General features: G+C 44.2%; 1 protein-coding gene across 6 annotated transcripts in view; it reads left to right on the top strand.

The window, feature by feature from the left end:
- Nucleotides 1-20,570, top strand: part of NRG1 (neuregulin 1) — a 298,874-nt gene that overhangs the window by 186,899 nt on the left and 91,405 nt on the right. For 4 of the 6 annotated variants that reach the window (XM_050329944.1, XM_050329945.1, XM_050329947.1 and 1 more), the window contains one exon: nucleotides 7,491-8,797. The exons of 1 other annotated variant lie outside the window; for it this stretch is intronic. In XM_050329944.1, coding sequence (XP_050185901.1) covers nucleotides 8,176-8,797 — 622 coding nt within the window. In that variant the 5' untranslated portion in view covers nucleotides 7,491-8,175. Of the gene's footprint in view, nucleotides 1-7,490; nucleotides 8,798-20,570 lie in introns of those variants that run through there. One more of the 6 variants, XM_050329943.1, reaches the window with a different exon arrangement.

The following is a 20,570-nucleotide window of genomic DNA, read 5'->3' on the forward strand; positions in this document are numbered from 1 at the left end:
TACTTTAAGAAAGTCTAAGCCACAAACGTGTCCGTGTACTATCGTTAATACCCATTTATTTCATGACACAGAAATACTTCTATGCAGTAGGCTGGTTCCATGTCTTTGACTTCTTTCTTTTTGGTTTTCTAATAGCAAAACTATTGACTATGCATTAAGTAAAGAGTTACTCTATGAAAAACTTCATGTGTTGTTAAAATATAGAAAATGATGCTTTAAAGTGAAGTAAAGTATGATGTCTTAGGTTTTAAACCACAGCAGTTGGGAATGCATGCAGGTACCAAAATAATTCTTTCTATAAGAAAAAAAAATGACAGGTGCAGTTAGTAGAGTCAAGATTTTTCAGAGTTAAGGGTGTCTTGTTGGGATCTACTAGGAGCCTCTGCCTAAGTTAAGCCCAGATTCAGGAAGGGCTTTGAGTCATGGTTTTTACTTTGCAAAGTCTTCAGTGAGAAAACAAGGTCAAGGAACTTTGGGCCTTGGAAGAATAGTCCTATTCTCTTTCTTCCAGCTTATATATATTTACAGGGCCAGGTTGGGAATTAGTTGGCAAGCTTATCCATTAAAAAAAATAAAGTAAATTATTTTAAAATCAAACATCAGTTCTCTGATCCAGTTGAGAACCTGGCCAAGTGAACAATGGTACTGCATCAGTGCAGGTCACAGAACAGAGGGAGCACAAAGAGAGGAGAGACAGGGAAAAGGATATTGCTGCCCAAACTGATTATCATGAAACCACAGCACTATGCTCCAAAATGCCTTCTCAGTTCTTGAATTAGGCTATGATTCAAAAAGGCACTTAGATACATGATGTAGCCCATCTCTGATCAGGAAGGCATTTCACCACTTGTTTAACTCCGTGTACATTTAAGTATTTTATTAACCAGGTGTCACTGAGGGAGGGATAATCCCTTGATTTAGGGTTTTCAGGACCTTTAGTCAAATTATCAGTGTCCAGTGACTGCCTCAGCAGCAGCAGCACTGTGACTACAAAGGCTCACCGGTACAAAATCCTGCGTAGCTGAGCCTGTGCAAAGTAGCAGCATTGCCACTGTCCCATGAATACTGACAGGGAATTTCTTCTGTCTGAATAAAGTGTTCGAATGCAGGCATGCAGATATATTTGAGCAGTAAGGTGGGTGGGAGTTAATGATCAAGCCTGAGCCCTGCGACTGGAGTGCTACCCCTGCTCACGCTGCACTGTGAAAACAAAAAAACGCAACAACTCCAGCAGGTCTGCTGGAGACGCCAGTGACAGGGTGAAGGGGCTGTCAGATCTGGAGGAAAAAACAAGCCCCCAAACAAACAAAAAACAACAGACCCGCCCCCTCCCCCCCCAAAAGAAACATAAACCAAACAAAAAAAAACCAAAACAAACAAAAAAAACACCCCCCCACAAAGAAACCACAAAACCCAAATACGCACACACAGAACCACAAAAAAACCCCAAACAAACAAACAAAAAAACCACAATAAAAAAACCCGCACACACACACACAAAAAAAACACAACACGAAAAAATCCACACCTGAAAACTGCACATGGACTTTGTCCATCTGTTTCTGCCCTCAGGCAGAAGAGCCTAGCTGAGCACATTACATGTCTTTGCATCTCTTAAATGCTCCTTTACCACATGGCAGAGCTAATTACCATTAGCCTGAAGAACAGCAGGGCCCATCCCAGTTTTGTGACTGAGCAGAGGCTGGGGGAATGAGTCAGTGCCATTGATGAAAAACCCTGAAATTCGCGGTTTGATGTCCTATTTCCGTGTCTCCTGTAGTGCCACTAGCTCTGCTTTTGAATAGGATGAAAGAAAGTCGGTGTCTCACATTTCACTTGAAGATGAAAAGACTCAGAATACCTTTTGCTTCCCCTAAAATAACAGCCCATTTTACGGCAGTTTTCAGTTTCAGTACTGGCTGTAGCTACTTGAAGTATGCATCTCTTAAAACGGCCACTGCAGTTTTGTTGGTTTTGGGTGGTTTTTTTCAAATCATTGTTTCTGCAAGCCACAGCTGTTGGTCTTACAGGTGTTCCTGGTGTAAAGGCTTGGTGTAAATGTGCAAATGTGATGCCAATGCAGAAAATACTGCCACGGAGGCAATGTGAGCTCTCCCAACTGTTTTCACAAGCACTGCAGTTTGTATACTGAGTTTCAGACACATCCAGTGTGAGGAGGTGTTTCTGGCACACCAGCATTCCAATATAGTTGATTTGGCTTGAGGGTACAGAGAGTGTTAGAATACAGCTTCTTCATGTCCCCATCTCCTGTGCTGTCTGAGGGTAGCCCTTTACACCAAATGAATCAAGGATACTAATGATTCTGTTGGCACTGACATATTTACCCTCACCTCTATGGCTGAATATGCGCTTAAAGGTCCATATTTTTACTGCTCATCTTTTCTTGCATGTTCTCATAGACTTGGTTTTCATCTCATCAGTCACACATGGCTGCAAATGGTCAGAGGGTTTAAAAGAATAAAGGGGAAAAGGTGGTGGGGAGAAGCACACAAACAGCACTATCACATATATCCTGTTTGCTTTCCATCAGGTGAAAAACGGGATGTGTGTGTGCGGGTGACAGCCTGTCCCATTTTAACATTTAGAGTTCCAGTGACAGGACCAGCATAGAAGCAAAATGAAGTTTTCTTTGTGTGCCATTTCAGCTGAGAGATGAGGTTCCTAGTAAGGGCTTTTAGAAGGACTCAAGGAGTGCTGGCATCAGTCCAAGGGAGATGGATTATGGAGGTTGGTGAAACAGTGAAAGAATGAATAAATGAATAATTTTGTACCATGTGTTACAGCCCACTCTTCCCACACCATGACTGCTGGCAGTGATGTTGCTCATTGGGCCTGATCGCTTGCTTTGGGTCACTCCTCCATCGTTAAATGGTGCACTTATTTAATTTGAAGAAAGTGCAATCAATAAAAAGAGATCCTTTTATCTTGCTCATCAATCTCTTGTTAATGAGCATGCACTTTTTTCTTATTAGATTCTTGGTTACAATGCTTTTAATTTCTCAGTGTATGATAGAAAAGGGGGTGCAATCAAACACATGATGGAGCAGTTGATGCTGCATGCTGCTGCTTGCTCTTTTCTGAAGAACTGGCGTGTTCTTAAAGGAAAGCAGTGGTCTGGGTGGGTGCAGGGATCACTTGTCCTGCGCTGATATGTGGTTCTCTGTTCATCCTTTCTTAAGCTGTGATCCAGCCATGTGAGCCTGTAAAGACACATTTTAATTTCCTAATGTCCCAGTAGTTGGAAGAAAGTAGATAATTCTAAGGGAATTTTAGATATTTGAAATCCAATGTCTTCCACGAGAATGATTCACCAAGCCTACTTTCCAAAACTTTGAGCAGGTTTGGGTCTGATTATGGTGTGACTGAAGGGTCAGATGAGTTAAATGGTCTTTGCTGCTCTAGTTTTCAGGATGATGTCAGTCATGGTCTGTTCACATCTTCGTGGTGACCAGAGAATGATCCTCTGCAGCTTGGTATTATGAAGTCAGCTTCCTTTTAGCACCAGTAAAACTGGCAAACAGATAGAACATGTTCCTTCTCATCACAGGCTGGAGGTTAATGCTGTCTTTGGCTCTTTGTATCTCCTTGAGTCTTTTGGGAGTGAAACTTTGCAAAAAATCATTTGATTCTTTACAAAAACACTCCACAAAATAAAATTACACTTTTCTAAGGCTCTGATTTTCAACCTGTCATTTACATATGGCAGGAGTCCAAATCTCAGTCATAGATTAGCTTCATTAGTGTAGACTCAAACTGCTTTTTCCTCTCAGCCAAAGAGGCCCAAGCCACATGGTAATCAGAAATAAATCTTTGCTCAAGGAGCTAACCTAATTATGAACAGGCAAGTTATTTCCTTCCTTATCCTTCTGTATTTACCACCAATGGGCTACCCTTGTAAAACTTTGTTACCTCCAAGGTCATGCTTCCTCCTCCTGTTTTCTTCCTGGGTCTCCCTTTCAGTGAACCAATTGCTGACTTTTTCCAGGCACTCATCTCCTCCAGCCTGGGCCAGAACCCATGTTTAAGCACAGCATGCCAGTGCTAGCACGTCACTACAGAAACGTAAAAAGCTCAAAAGTGAAGCTGTGGGATGAAGTGTTTCTGCATTGCTCTGGGGGTAAGAGGAGCAGAAAGGACCCTCAAACTCAGCAAACTGTACCTTCAGGCCCGAAAATGAGAGACCATCATCAGCCAGCCTTTACTGCAGGCTCTAGATCTGCCACGGAAGGTGGTGTGCTCCCTTACCCTCCCCGACGTGGTGAAAAGAGCGCGGGGTTGTATTTTGGCCCAAAGATCCCCGAGAGTAGCCGACCCATGCGGCATCGGATCGCAGCACGGCGGGTAGGATGTGTCCTCCTGGCCCTCTGGCTTTGGCCACCTGTGGCGCGGGGCCCGGGATGCTGCCTGGCGGATGATTCAGCACCGCCTGCCTCCCTCCCTGGCCGCGGAATAGCGGGAGCTGCCGGGCACCGCCGAGGGCGGGGGCAGGGTGCCGGGCGCCGCCCCGCTCTCCTCGCCGCAAGCCCCCGCAGCCCCCGGGGGGCTGAATCAGCTCTGCAGGCTTCCCTGGGAAGGGATGCGAGGGGAGGAGGAGGAGGTCTGGTCAGAGCTGGCTGCGTGATGCTGAGGCGGGCAGCCTGCGCGCCAGGTCTGGAGGCGCGGCGGGGGAAGGGACCCGCAGCGGAGGAGGGCACTGCAGCCTGGCCGGGAGCCAGGCACCACGGACACGCTGCGGCCACGGAGCCGACGGGGGGTGTGCGGGTGTGCCTGCCTGCCTGCCTGCCGGCAGGAGCTGCTGCGGGCAGCCTGGGCCCCGCCGGTGGAGGAGGGCGTGAAAAAGGCAGGGAGAGATGCTGTCCAGGCTCAGTTTAGCCTGGCGGGATGGGGCAGGAGCCCTTTGGCAGAGCCCTTTGCCGGTCCGTGCGAGCTGACAGCTCCTCCGGCAGCAGGATGGGAAGGGGGGCGATGCAGAGGAGCCCCTGGATGTGTGCCCGTGCAGGCAGCACGCCGTCCCTCTCTGTCCAGCTCCACAGCACTGTGTGTATTCGGTTTAACTTCGTGGCAGCCCTTGTGAAGAAGGTGCAAGGCTTACACATGAGTTTCTATTCAATCAGCAAGATGTGAGCAAAGCAGAAACATAGTTTAAAAGAGAGCAGTAAAATGTGAATAGGATGGAGGGTAGCAAAGATTACTGAAGGATGAACACAGGCAGTTTTCCAGGAGGACCAGTGCAGGAAAGATGTGGACGGGGCAGTGAATTAAAGACAAGCTCAGAGAAGTGTCAGCAGGGAAAACTTACTGGAAATAGGGAGGTTGAAAAATCAGGCATGGATAAAGAAGGAGACATTTGAAACCATTTCTGCCAAGCCCTCAGATACTGTAGTATCTCATCTGTGCAATGAAGAGGATATTTCCAGCTGGTTCTCAACTTGCACTCCTCTTTGAAGAGTGATGCTGTAGCTTCACACCTGAGGAGGAGCTTGTGTATGCAGAATTGTGTCTGGGTTTCCCAGATTTATCAGCTAATTTAATAAAAGGTACATCCTTTCTCTAGAAACCTTGATTACTTGTACCCATGGACCACCACAGCTGTCACAGCAATGCTGCTGTGATGTTACACTTTCTACAGTGGCTGTGTTGCTACTGCTGTTTGAAATAGGCTTTGAAATACTCAGAGAGGCTGCACTCCTGCAAGGCATTACCAGCTAAGGAGAACATGTGCTTTATAGTAAGAGAAGCCATGTATGTAAATATGCATGCAAGCTGTTCATTCTCTCTGAGGTTACTGATCACATCATTAACCTAAGGACCAGACACTTTAGCGGTAATGTAGGCTAGATTGTATGATGATTTATCTTTTTACATTCTTCCAGAGAGTGTTATCACTGGCTGTGCTTTAAGGTAAATGCTCCAGGCACTTGATTGTAGCAGCATCATGATTACTTCAGTTGGCTACCACAGCCTCACAGGAAGCTCTGTGATCAGACATCCATCAATTAGTCCTTGACATGGCAGTCTGTGAAAACACAGTGGGATTCACTGAGATTTTTGATAAACCTTTTTCATGTGAATGTTACTAATGTTCCCATGGAAGGGGGGGCTGGGGTGGTAGGAGAGTTGGAGGCAGAGAGAGAACATGGGTAGAGCCAGATGCTTCTTTTAACACTACCAAAAATACGCAACTACAAAGGAATTTACCTTTCAGATGCCTGACTATGATACCAGCAAAAATGAGTTCAGGGCAATTTGTAGCACTTGATTCTTTGTTTCCTTGTGCATCCTGCTGCCATTTATACCAAGGAGAAAGAAGGGTTCTCACCAGCAAATCTTCAATGCAAATGTTTTCATTAAGTCCAAGGAACTGGAAATTGTGTTATAATCCCCTTGCCTTTCATTCATATGTCTGTATTGTTACACAGGTTTATTTTCTGTGGGAGACAAAAGAGGGAACAGATCTGATTCTAATCTTACTTTCATTATGTTAACAAGACCGTTAATTTACCAGTGTATTACACTGCACTGGTGGAAATGGTAGTGCTAGGTATTGGTAGAGGTGAGAAATGACAGCCAAATTTAATAACTAAGTGTAAGCCTTTATTAAATAATAATGAATAATTTTTTCCTTTTTTTTTTTTCTTTTAGTTTGAGGTAGAGTGAGGATATATGCTAGCAACATGTGAGCTCTTGAAAAGTACAATCGAGATCCGATTTTAGTGTGAAGTCTTTGTTTTTTGGTTTTGGAGGAGGGGTTTGGAAAAGGAAGATGGAAAAATGGAATTAAAAAAATATGCAGACATCTTTGTAGTAACTTAAAATGCAAATTTGTTAGAGGCAGGAATGGTTTGGGCTTTTTTATTTCCTCTGCTTGACCTAAGATGCATCCCAGTTCTATTCCTAGGGAACAAAACTTATTCAGGAGCTTGCAAAGAAAAGCGGTCTCTAGGTGTCAGGCAGGGAGAAATTGCTTATGGAAAGAGGTCTTCCCCCTGGGAGAGATCGAATATCAGGCTGAGCGAGCCCAGTCCAACCCAAAGAGCTCCGACCGACACCCGGTCCTTGCCGGAGGACTTTGCCACCGATGGCCGCCGCCTCCGGCCACGCTTTGCCAGGAGAGAGGGAGCGGGTGGGTGCGCAACTCCTGCCCGCTCCCTCCCTTTGATTTGATGGCCTTTATTCCTCCTAATTGGATAAAATAGGAAGTCACTGACAATCCTGCGTTGCTGGGTGTACTGATTTCCCTCAGAGCAGCCCTGCAGAGGGCGGGGGGTGGGGTAGGGGAGGAAGGAGCGAGTCTGTACAGCAGGGAAACAGGCTGCGAGGGGGCTGGGGAGCGGGGCGGGGGGTGGGGGGAACGGAGGAAAGTGAATGAGCGCTTAAGAAGGACAAAGAGGGAGGGGAGAGAAAGGGAGTTACCACCGTCTTGGCATCGCTCTTCCTTTCAAACCTCTGTGTAATGATATTGTTTGCAGTGATGCTCAGACAGCGAGCACCTGCTGCTCTGTAATGATTCAGCCTCTTTCAGCCGCCGCTGTAACACGACAGGATGCTGCTGCTACTGTCACTTCTGCCGCTGCCGCTGTTGTTACAGATTTTGCTTTTGCTCCTTCTACCGCATGACAATTGTTTTCCTCGTCTAAGCAGATACCAGCCTCAGATGCTCAAGGTGAGAGTCTTACCTTTCGCTCTGGGCTACTGGTTCACTTAATCCGGTCAGTTTGTTCAGTGTTTTGTTTTTTCTTTATCTCATCACCCTCCTTCCCGCTGTTTTGTTTTGTTGTGCTTGCTTTTGGGGGAATGTTTCTTCCCTCCTTCAGAAGAACTGAAATTGCTTGAGAGGCATTTAAGGAATTATAAAAGTGGCTAGCAAACAGGAGCTCAGTAATTGCAAAGCTGTTCTCGCTTCGGAGAAGCAGAGAGAGTGACAGAGGGCTTGGGGGCAGGGGGACTGGGGGGCATCTGATTTTTCCTGTGCGTTACTCCTCTCCCAGTTTGGATGACGTTGCTGAGCTTGGACCTTTTATTGACTCCCACTCTGATTTTTGCAGAGCACTGTGACTATTACTACCATCTCTTTTTGTCTGTGTCTCACAGTAATGGACTGTGATAGAGTTAAGGCCTTTTGGAGGTGAGCTGTTTGAGAGCTGATGTTTAAACATGTCTGAAGTAGCTGCCGACACTTTCCCCAGCCCCTCAGCTCAGCTGAGCCCTGATGCATCCCTCAACGGGCTCCCAGATGAGGAGAACATGCCGGGGACCCAAAGAGAGGACAGGAGGGTCCAGGGGATAGCAGGCCTTGCCGCAACCTGCTGTGCGTGCCTGGAGGCAGAGCGACTGAAGGGCTGCCTCAACTCTGAAAAGATCTGCATCGCCCCTATCCTGGCTTGCCTGCTTAGCCTTTGCCTCTGCATTGCTGGCCTCAAGTGGGTCTTTGTGGACAAGATTTTTGAGTACGACTCTCCTACCCACCTTGACCCCGGGAGGATAGGACAAGACCCAAAGAGCGCTGTGGATCCTACAGCTCTGTCTGCCTGGGTGCCTTCGGAGGTTTATGCCTCGCCATTCCTCGTACCTAGCCCCAAGAGCAAGGCTGAAGTGACAGTGCAAAGTGACAGCTCACTTGTGCCCTCCAAACCGTTCCTCCAGCCTTCTCTGTATAACCGCGTCCTAGATGTTGGGTTGTTGTCCTCTGCTGCACCTTCGCTGTCACCACCCGCCCTGGAGCCTACCACAGCGTCTCAGGCACAAGAAACCAATCTCCAAACCACTCCAAAACTTTGTAAGTAAAAGCTGTGTGTTTCTTTGGGTTTCCCCCCCCGCCCCTTCCACCAAAAAAAAAGGGGAAAAAAAAGAAAAGCCACTTAACTGTTCTGCAACCATCCACAAAGAGGGCATGTGATTGGCGTGGAAAGCTTAAGTGTGCTAAGACAGGTATACCTTCTGAGGAGAGCATCTAGAGTCCTCTGCACTTAGTTCTGAACTGTGCAGGGTAAAGAGGGCTTCATCTGGGATCACTGTAAAGGGTTAATACCACCCTTTTCTCTGCATCCACTTGTAGGGAAATATATGGGAAATATATGATTTACTGTTTATCTGATAGCTATTCCACATGGTCTTAGAAATTTGATTTGCGTCCTGTGCTGGATCTTCCATGTATGTTCATTTTCTTTGCCTTGCCTGCAGAGCACTTCTGGTACATCCTTCCTGAAATCTGTTGCTGGCAAACATCCCTATCATTCTCCTGAAATGCTCAGACCAGTGAGAAAAAGTGACAGCATATTTGAAGCAGTTAGAAACCAGAAATTATTAATTTAGCATCTAGCTTATGATCTTTCTCTTAAGAGCAAAGCACACATTTCTCTATGTCTTTTCCCATCTCTGGGAGCTGATTCTTTTTGAAACTGTTTCTCACATACTGCCTTTTTGCCCTTTGTGGGGCATTTCAGAAAAGCCTTCTTGCCAATGCAGGAGGAATCAATTTCTGAATTAGACTTTGCTCATCCTAGAAGCACAAAACATCCAGGGTACCTGTATTTTTTTTTTTTTTTCCTCAGTAGCAGCTATAAAGCATCAAAATGCTGCATTGCTGAAGTGTCATTTCTTTGACATTCATAACTTTAACCCACCAAATCCGGAGCAGATCAAGCCAGCAGTTCCTGAGTTGTGTAAAATTGTGCAACTCCAGTAAAAGAGAAGGCAGAGCAACCGTTTTGCTGAGACCACAGGGCTGAGGTTTCCTTTGGAAAGCTGCAGTAATCAGAGTGCAAAACTGCGTTCCTCACAAATTTCCTTGCAGGACCCCATGTCTTTTATTCTCCCTACGTGTCTTCCCTGTAATGCTGCAGTTTGGCTACCTCGTAGATGGTACATACTGGACCTCACCCTGCAGCCTTGAAGTCACCAGAAGTTCACTGCTAAGTTTAGCCCTGCTAGCACTGGACCTAGTATAGATACGTGGCATTTGGATTAGATCTAACATTTTGGGCCAACCCCTTGCCAGCATAACTGCAGTGATTTCAGAGAAGGTCCTTCCAGCTGGGAGTCAGTCTTGAACAGCAGTTTCAGAATCACTGAAGGAAAGTCCTAAGTATTCCTGTAAAAACCCTACTTCCTTTTGCTTAGACAATGGTGGTAACCATCCTTTGGGTTAAAAATGACTTCTCTGATGGAAACAGTTCTAATAGGGAACTACTGCTGTACTGTTAAATGACAGGGGGCTTTGTCTATGATACTACTTGAATTAGCTACCTTTGCAACTATATAGTACTATTCTAAATGTTTTGGTTTGTGCTTTTTTTTAATATTGCTGATGCATAAAATCTTTTTTGTAACCCAAATATTGTGACATTAAATATATGACAGCACTTTTACTCCATAAAGTGACATGAGACCGCTCCCCAGTCAATATTGCCTCGAGAATTCCTCTTGAATTTTCACATATGAAGCAAACCTTTATCAATAACATGCTAACTTCGTCTCTAAAGTAAAGGAAGGACGAGGTGGGGTGTAAGAGATTCTTTGGAGCAGTCACTGACAAAATGCCATTATCTGCATTCAGATCTGCTCACATCTGGGAAATAAAAGGTTGTCCAGAAGCTAGGTGATTGGGTTGAAGGGGTTTTTAGGTTTTGGTTTGGGATTTTTTTTGTGTGTGTAGCTGTGGGAGGGGGAGGGCAGGGGGATTTGTTTGATTTTGGGGGGTTGATTGTTGTTTTTTTTTTACTGTTGCTATAATTTTCTAAAGATAAACGTGTATTAAGGCATCATTGTTTTCCGATAGCTACAGACTGAAAGGAGAGGGAGAACTGGCAGCAGGTCACGTTTGGGTTGCTCTGAGGGAGAAGGTTGTATAGATAGAATTTATTCTAACTGTGGCACATAGTTCTGACTATGGCAAACAGCTGTAATTCTCTGCAAAGACAAATAAGAAAACATAGCTGGAAAAATACACTGCAGAAGATCTGCTAAAGAATTCCAAGAGGCATAAAAAGAACTTTTTGGACAGCTCTAAAAGCACTGTCTTGGGGTTTTTGAAACAGCTGCATTTCAAACACATCATTGTGTTTTATGTAGAGCAAGATTTGTTGGAGAGGTTGACAGATTGCATCAGTGCTAACTTTTTTTTTTAATGCCTTTGACAGCTATAAAATTCTCAGTGACATGGCTTGAAAAGTAGCATCTGCAAATTGGATTGTCCCTTCTTTTGCTTCTCAGTGCCCTTCTTTTCAGTCAGGGTGAGGTAACTTGTTCCCAGAAGGTCCCTTATGTGCTGATTTTTTTTTCCAGTGCAGAAACAAAAAAGAACTGACACATTTCATATTCTGTGGTTGATGTACTGTTTCTGAACCTAGCCCTTCCATGACTTTCCAAATCCTTTTCTCCTCTCTTTTCTGTCTTACTCAGCATATTCTGCTTAAAGCTATATCCTTCAAGGTCATAGTCTGCAGAGAGCTAATTGATTCTTCTTTCTTGGAGCCTGGAAGAGAAAGCCAAAGAGAGACAATCCTTGTAATTGTGTCTGGTGTACTAGATTCAGACTGGTCTCACTCCTGTTATTATACTTTGCCCTTTATCGCTACAGAGATATTCCTTTCCATTGGGTTTACATTTTGTATATTAATATAATTTCTTGTTTTCTGAATCAGAAAGGGAAACTGAATTGTTTTAAAGCATTCCCATACTTAGGAAGCTTGTCAATCTTAGCTTAGTTACTCCAGAGAAGATTTTACTATAAGCAGAAAATAATACTATACACACGAACCTACAATCTCGCTTCCTGTGAGAAGACATGCAGATTATAATAGTGCTAACTCGATTTAGGAACTACATTTCACTTCTTCCTACACTATCACATTTAAATGCAATTCCACCCTTTACCCAGGGTGATAACAGACTCAGCTCTGTAGTAACTGCTTTTATACACCTGCAAACCAACCACTCCCCCCTTTAAAGGTCTTCCCACTGCTTTCTCTTTCCATTTAAGCAGATTTCCTCCAAAAACAATCAGCAAGGCCTGGGTAGGGCTTGCCTTTCAGCGGTGACAGCTCTGCCAAAGTGCCAGAAGTGGTCCTGTGCTTTGGCTCTGTCACAAAGCAGAGCTACCCAAGCAGCCCTTGGCTTTGGGACTACAACTCTTGTGACTTGTTGAAGTGGCAGAGGGCACAGAAGAGGCAGAGCAGGAGGCAGATGCCACAGCATGACGTTGCTGGAGTAGGTTTCCCTGTGGGCAGAGCAAAAGGCCCATCAGAGAGCAGTGTCCAGAGGCTGCTTGTCGCTGGTGGCACATCCACGCTCCCCCAGCATCCTTTTCACATCTGGCTTTCCTGCACACCTCAGGTGCCACGTGCTGATGGGCCAGCTGCACACTGTGCCGTGCTGGTGGCCAGCAGGTGACCAATAAGCATGTCTCCATCTCCCTACCTCTGTGCCCTGTGCAGAGGCGGGTGCATCAGTGCAGCACCAGACCTGTGCACGTCCCCTGGGAGGCAGGCAGGGCCCCTTCCTGTCCCACTCATGCTGGCCATCGCCTGGAAAACATGGCAAAGTGGAGAAAGGGCTCGGCATTGCTGTCGAGTCCCCCTGACTGGGACAGCTCCCTTCTCATGTTTCGGATTTCTGCTGCCACTTCAGATGTGCTGGGTCAGCAGGAGCAACTGATACTGCTTTCTCATCCTCAGTGGAAAAAGGTGTTAAAAGGTTGCCTCTGAGGTCTGGTAGTGGTTTACCTAGGTAAACACCTAGGAAACGGTCTCAGCTCCCCTCCAAAGTCATCCAGGCAAAATGACTGAATTTCTTATATCTTTAAAGAGCCAAAAATGGGGAAAATTGAATGAAAGCTTACCTGTACCTTGCTTAGGTATTGTACTGTAAATATTCCTTGCAATTTTGCTCTGCCTCTTTCACTTCCCCTTGTTCTTTCTCAGCTCTGCATTTGATGTCCTTTCTCCTATACACAGTGATTCGGGAAGGTCCGTATTGTAGCTTGATGGCAGGCTAGAGGGAGCCTCTCCCTCCAGTTGTAGGTGCTGCAGCCCCTATAACTGAAGGCTTCAGTTTATGGACAAAGAAGATTTGCTCATAGCAGCTTCACACTCCTTTTTCTTGAAACAGTCTAATTCTGACCCATGCTCTCTAGTTCAAATCCCTATCACAACACCTTGGGGTTGAGTCCATGCCTGGCAATCCCTGGATGTGTCAAGGTCAGGGATGCCTCAGAGAGCCAACCAGGGGACTGTATTTACAGGAGGGGAGAGAAGATGATACAGCACAGGTTATATACCAGCCTTTTCTGTGCTCACTGTTATATGCAGGGCAGTGCCATGGGAGAGACTGGGTTTTTTTGCCCCAAAGCTTGAAGATGCAGGGGGAGAGCACCTTAAAGCAGGTGCTGCTCCATTTCTGATACATTATTGGTGTTGATTAGCACCTACATTAGGAAGCTGGTTAGCCTCCACTTTCATATTCAGCATAAAGGGAGAGACCTCCCCAGGTCTCTCCAGGAGGAGTAACCCTGTTTCTCCAATGAGTCTACAGGGAGACTACCCTTGCAATTCAATTTCTAAGTTAAATATTCTACTACACAGTAGGGGACTCGTTTTGAAAGCCAGTGACTTTTCTTTGATGTGTTCTGTGGATTAACAACATCTTGTCAAAGGAAAGTTACAATTAATCACCAGTTAAGATACCAGACAAGTTCTGAGCCGAACTCAGGAGCGTAGTAAAGAGATGCTGAGCTCAGTAGGCCCAGGAGACACACGTGGACCTCCATTAACAAGCAGCAATAAAGCAAGTGCCACTGTACTGAGCCAGCCAGTCTGTATTTCTGCGCTGTTCCAAAGGTCATGGTGGCTCACAGATGTATATACTTGTGACAGGAACACTCATGGGGACTGATGAGGTGAGATGCAGAAGATGCAGCAAATTTTAGGCAGTTCAGGTCCATTAAACCTTCTAAAGTGACACTTCCTCTCCCCAGTCCAGTTGGTTCACACTGTCTTTAAAATGTCCTCAGCAATCACAATTTGTTCAGCCAAATTTTTTTGGTTTATTACTTTTTGTGCCTCTACCATCCCCCCTTTTTAGCATCCGTTGATTGCATGGAAACAGTTCCTCTTTTTAACATGCAGCAGAATGTACCGATCAGTCCTGTGTTTCTTTCTCTTGGACAAGCACCCCGAATTTATGGCTTTCGAATTTACGCCATGGGTGGGGTTTTCCTTTCATGCACCATGCATCATGCACAGAGCATAGTGGGGGAAAAAAAAAAAAAAGCAGTATTTCCCGAAGTATTTTTTTCTTAATAACAATCTGAGTTTCTCAGTACAAAACGGTACTCTGCAATTGTATTTATTTTTTAAAACTTCATTTTGCGTTATAACCTTCACTGGGAATGTGATGTATTTGTGCTTTGTGGAGCTTCTGCATGTTCTCCTTCCTCATTTATATAAAAATGTGTGTGTGAGTATAGAAAATACAATAGGTATATGCAGTATATGGCCGTTATTTCTTTATTAAAAATTACATCTAAGATTTTACTGTATCATAAGTTTCCAAGCAAAACTGATTAATAATTGATATAGTTACAAAACTCAGGGTTTGGATTTCCACTGCAGGGGACTGAAATTATCCTCATTCCGTATCTGCTGTATTTTTATACTTATTGTACTGTTTTATTTCCTATTAATGCACTGCAAGTAAATGTACTCGGATCTGCTGTGCCTAACTTTTGGTTACAGAGAAGCCTTTCTCTACTTCAGATGAGAAAGCAGAATTTGGCTTGCTGGAGGCTCAGTAGCAGGTTAATTGTGGTGCAGAGCTGGAACGATACAAACGAGCGTTTTCATCATTTGCAGTCTTGCTAATGGAAATGCAATAGATTTGCTGCAGAAATCCAACTCGGAATCAATAGCAATGCAATGAGGCAGCTGGTTCAGGGAGAGCACATGTGATGCCAATCTGCTGCAGACAGTACCTGGGCAGAGACTGTTCTGTCTCTCAGGAAAGGGCAGACAGCCCTGAAAGATGTCATGGTAGGTGATAAAAGAATTCTGAAAGGAAAATGCCTCTTTCACCTAGTCAGGAGAAAGGGCTTTTACTGAATGATGGAAGAGAATCATTTGCTTGGAGGAATTCAGATCTGTTTGGGCTCAAAGTTCTCTTTTTTTTACAAGGCATTAAGTTAAACAAAGACAGGAGTCTTTGTGCTTCAGGTCATGTTCAAGCCACGTGAAATCAAGAAAGGACTGAGTCATGGTGTGTAACTTCGGAGATGGATAGGTAGTTTTGGAGTATCTTCTGGTAAAGGTTTCTGTTCCTCAGGCAGACCACAGAGAGTAGCAGGCACTGTCCTTTGTGGACTGTTTTATATTAGGCACACTGGCTACCTTTACTAGTTTTATTGCAGGGAGCCCAGTTTCCCGGAGAGTGAGCCCTGTGAATCACATCTTGATCTCTCACTCTAAAACATTATGTGAAGTACCAGACTCAGCAGGAGGTGCACATTAAACTCAAGAACCTGAGCATGACCATTGTTTGGCAGTTAGCAAGCAGCAAAGGAGAAATGCACTATTCTGGGGCAATGTGAAGTCTGCTTATTTACACCTTGACCTGTCTCATCTGGTGTCTCCCCCTGCTCCCCCTTCCCCATTAGAGTCTTAGTCACTGATACAAAAAGGTTTGAGCTGAGGAAAAATGGGCAGGAACAAACCAGTGGGATGTGGCTGGCCACGAGTCAAGGCTTCTCTAAGCTAAACCAGAGGCAAGATCCATTCAGCTCTGGACAAGGGTTGGTGGTATTGTAGCATCCATCTATTACCTTTGCTCCTGTATTGTTTTGTTAGAAAAGCCTTATTTCAGTATATATCTTCTCTCACGAGTATATTCAGCTTTTTCACATATGCTCTCATTAGCCCCTCCCCTCTCTGCTTCAACCTGGAACCTGCTGGCAGTGCATTCTCAAAACTCAGACAGCTTTTTATTTTGGCAAAGAGTATCACCTCAGTTTTGAGATGAAAGGAAATCAATACAGGGTTGATAGTCACATAGCACTAGGGGTGGGCGTATAGGAAGCTATGATCTTAAGCATGATTCGTGACATAGTTCAGTATTTGTATGGAATTCCTGAAAGATATTTGAATTTTACAATTTTTAACAGTCAATTAATTCATGTGATTAGACAGATCAAAGTACAAAAAAAAAGAGTATCAAGCTCGTTCAAAGCCTTTCTCTTATGCAAAAAAAAAAAAAAAAAAAGGAAAAGTCTCTGAGCTCGTAAAAGATGATTTTAATCTTCCAAGGTGGTAACTGGAAGCCAGTGTAAAGCTACTGGAACAGCACCTTGAGAAGAGAAACATGGGCTTTTCCCTACACTAAATTAATCTGGATAATTAATTTAGTGTTTCAGCTTGAATGAAATGGCCTGAGTTTTCACTTGCTATAAAGGCTCTCAAGGTCTGCAGCACTGTAAGACCCAGCAGAGCGCTGGAATGCACTGGCCCGTGACCTACACAACACAGTAGCATCCTGGCTGAGGTTTCTTCCAGACTGGTGCTGGTTGTGCTGTGAAGCCTGAGAGCGAGACAGTACCTTCCTTTTCCCTCACTCTGGCATCTCTTTTAAACAAAACCGCCTACTTTGACTTAGAAAATATGTGTTGTTTGTATTTCGGTCGTTTGTTCGCTTATGCCTGTCTCTCCTAGATTAAAAAGCTCTTTCGTGCCATGTATTTTCCACTCACAGAGGTGCATATACACCGTAATAGCTCAGCTTTGGGTAAGCCTTTTTGACAGGACAGGCAGGCTGAGCTCTACAATTCTCCTCATGGAGGGAATTGTTTTCAATCTCTGAATTATTTTATCCTCTTCATGCTTTCTTATTTTTCAGACAAATAGAGCTGTAATTTTGATACAGTACTTATGCATGGACTAGTCCAAAACTCCTGCAAAGGTCAAAAAAAATCTGCTCAGTGTCTTGGTCACTGTTCAGGAGTACTTAGGATGCATGAAGTAGCATGTGGCTACTGCAGCATGTGTGAACCAGTGGTGTTCAGTATTTTAAACAGTAAATTAGTAATAATATCCAGTCATAGTAGAAGAGCTGTGATTCAGACATGGAAGGACCCTCACTAACCTGCATTTTTGACCTTAAAGGTTGCATATTTCTTTTCACTTAGGTAGGACAACAATTCTAAGGTCCAGTCAAGGAAAGAGAAGACAAATGTTGCCCAGTCTTAGCAACGCTGTGTGCATTTTCAGAAGAGTTTCAGCTCCCTCTTTCCCTATCTGGTTCTGTCCTGCTCTGAAGGATGCCTTCAGCAAAGCTCCTTGGGTGAATTCAGTGGTTTTAACTGTGCAGAATTCCACTATTCACTTGACTTCTGCTCACATTGTCAAATATTCCTCCCTCCGTGCCCGACTGGCACTTCTCCCATTGTTGGCCCAAGGACCATTGCATCACTTTGCTCTTCAATCAGTTTATTATCTCAACTCCTCCAACATCTGGTTCTTCCTTCCAAAACTGGAAACAGCCCTAGTGCATGGATTAGTGGGGTGGAAGGATTTTGGTGTGTGCACTGCTCCTGTTTATACCCAGTTTAAAGACACTTTGCTTATGTGATGGATTCCTTGGCATTTCTGTCCTGCAGTGGGTCTGCTGGATGGACTTAGCCTAATAGGGTTTCCCCATGCCTAGGCATCTTTTATCATCACACCACATGAGAATAGTGGGGCATGATCGTATCAAGAAAGTCACAATGGCTAATAATTTCAAGATAGCTGGGATTTTTAAGACGTTTTTGTATTTTCAAGATAGCTTTTCTTGAGCTGTGGGTGTGCTCAGCAGGACAGTTAGCAGCGTGACAGTAATACTGCCTTGGCAAGGGAAATTAAATGTATTGGGGTGAAAGGGGCAACTACAGGGGAATGAAAGAATGATCGTGTATGTATCTTGTCTGAGCTGGTCAGGGAATAAACCCGTGAGTGTGTTGTTATGGTTTCAGGAATTAAAGAGCACAGGATAAGAAGAAAGACAAAAGGCTTCCTGCTGTGTTGGGACAGGGGCTTGGAGAGGCTTCAACTCTTATTTGCAAGAGAGGAACATCATTAAGTAGCCAGGAAAGGGCTGGGAAACTGGGAAGAAGTGATTATACCTGTCAAGTACAGGAGAGCAGGGAAGATACTGTGTTGACTGGAAGAAAGCAGGAAAAATCTGTTCCCCAGTGCCACAGATACCTGCAGTCCCAAAGCAGCTCTTCCCCCTGCTGAGGATCTGGACTAGGAATGCAATTATCCACTCTGTCTATTATGCATTTCTAATGGATCCTCTGTAAGGCAGATCCTCTTGCCATAAATCCATAATGAGTATGGGCTCCTTCCTCATTGGCGCAGAGATCCAAGGAAGTGCCCTTCATACCCTTCCTTCTCCAGCCACCGCAAGGGCTGGAGTCACACTCTGCTCTGCATGTGCAGCAGACACTGCACAGTGTCTGTCTGGTATTGAATCCCCCCCCCCAATCGCTTGGTTCAAAACTTCTCAGTGCACTCCAGTGGTTGCCTCATGGAGGTTAGTCAGCCCACCCTACATTTTGGAGATGTTGGTTTAGTGATAGTGTTACTAGATTTCGAAGGTTATCAGTGACAATTTTTGAGTATTCCTTCAGCTACAGAATTTTTGGGACATACAACTATATATGCATTATCTCTGTGAACAAAGAAAGGCTGTGTTTCTGGATGAAAAAGTCAATGAATGCATTAGGACATGGTCTTTTCTTCAAAGCCAGTTAAGGGAAAGATACCTTAAAATTCTCCTTTCAGTTTATAAAATGGCATCTGGCCAGTAAAGCCATCAAAAGGGGATCTGAACATGTGAATGTTCAAGAACATGGCTAGCAACCTTTCTGTTATTTGCTAGCTCCAAGCGTTTGAATTTTCCATGCTGCAGAGATTAATGGAGGCCTCTCAAACAAGTAGCTTTTCAAGCAACCCTGTAATTTTCCTAATTGTTGCTAATTGATTGTTTAATGTGTGCAGTTTTTCCTTCTCCAGTTTTGGAGGAAGGATTAAAAAGACACGTTCTGCAAGTGTAGTCAGATAACTGCTCCGAGCCCACGAAGCAGATTGACTAATTGTGAATCAGAGGAAGTATCAGTTCCCTCAAGCCACTCAGCTGGGCAGAGCTGGCAGGGGAGGGGGATGAAAGACAAAGAAGACAGAAAAAGATCGTGATGCTTCCTGAACAGGACTGAGATCCAGAGAGCATCACAGGTCAACATGCCAGCATTCAGAGAAGAATTTGATCTCTAAATTTACTTGCCCCTAACGTGTCAGCAGGTTCCCCAAGTTGCGGAGTAATATGTGGTTATGGTTTGCTTTTGCTTTTGGAGATTATCTGTAATGTCTGCTCAGGGCTGTTATCAATGCTTTCAGGATGCTAACACCCATTGATTTTTAACAAATGGGTATACCAGCACTACTGTCTGATATTAACTGAGATTTAATTGGTATCTTAATTTTCATATGTTACTCTGTTTTACAGATGATGATTACATAATGGCAGGGGGTTTTTTCCTGATAATTAATCCAAAATGATGACTTATCAGAAACTTAGGCACAGTTTTTAAAAAAGAACTATTTGCAAATGTTGTTCGAGTCATGTAAATACTGCCCCTTCAAAAGAAGACTTAAAAATGTCAGTCAGTAGAGAAAGATCAGACAAATAACTTGATCATGACTTTTCTGTAATGACAGGTCACATAAGAGAAAATCTGGAGTGTTCAGATCTGTCAAGGAAATCTGCATCATGTAAGAGTGAGCTGAAAATAGATTATTCAAGTTAGAAATCAACCGCAGTTCTTTCATGGATAAACCAGTTAAACTGCTGTAAGTTTTCCTTTGGGGGTTAACTAACTTACATCAGGGGGAAGAATGTGTGTCCCAACCAGTAATGTCACCAATTGTACCACAGTAATGTGTTACCCCTAAGGTGATTGATTCATATCCCGATCTCATCAAGAGAAAAGCTTTAGCAAATTCAGATCCCTCCCTCTAGTGACTTTGGGTGAATGCAGATTTCTTCATGTTTAGAATAATGACTTGAAACAACTCTTTGCCTACGCACTGGCTCTAGTCTTCCCTGAAAAATTAATGGACAGTTCAGCTACACTTGCCTTTGTTTTACCTTGTGGTGAATTCAGGATTGGAAACACTCTCTGCCTTTCCAATTGTAGCTCAACCTCTTCGTGCCTGAATGTAAAAATAAAAGAAATGTTGGGATGACACTTTGAAATCTAACATATAATCTGCTTTAAGTTCTGTTTATTTTAAAAGCATTATATTACATTCTTGTGGAGAGCCCATACGGTGAATATTCATAAAGCAGAAGACCACAGAGCAGAAGGATCACAAATCTAGTGATATTTGTAAAACTAGGAGAGCTTCTGGGGATGTTCACTTGTTAACAGAGCTTTTAAAGTTGTCAAGTTGTGACTTCCCATGTGTGATCTCAACCTCAGTCTTTCCTGTGCTTCATTTTCTCGCATTGTTAGTGATCTGCCCTTT

This window comes from Myiozetetes cayanensis, unplaced genomic scaffold (genome assembly GCF_022539395.1).
Source record: "Myiozetetes cayanensis isolate MyiCay16 unplaced genomic scaffold, myiCay2020 scf4, whole genome shotgun sequence".
In the NCBI taxonomy this organism is placed as follows: Eukaryota; Metazoa; Chordata; class Aves; order Passeriformes; family Tyrannidae; genus Myiozetetes; species Myiozetetes cayanensis.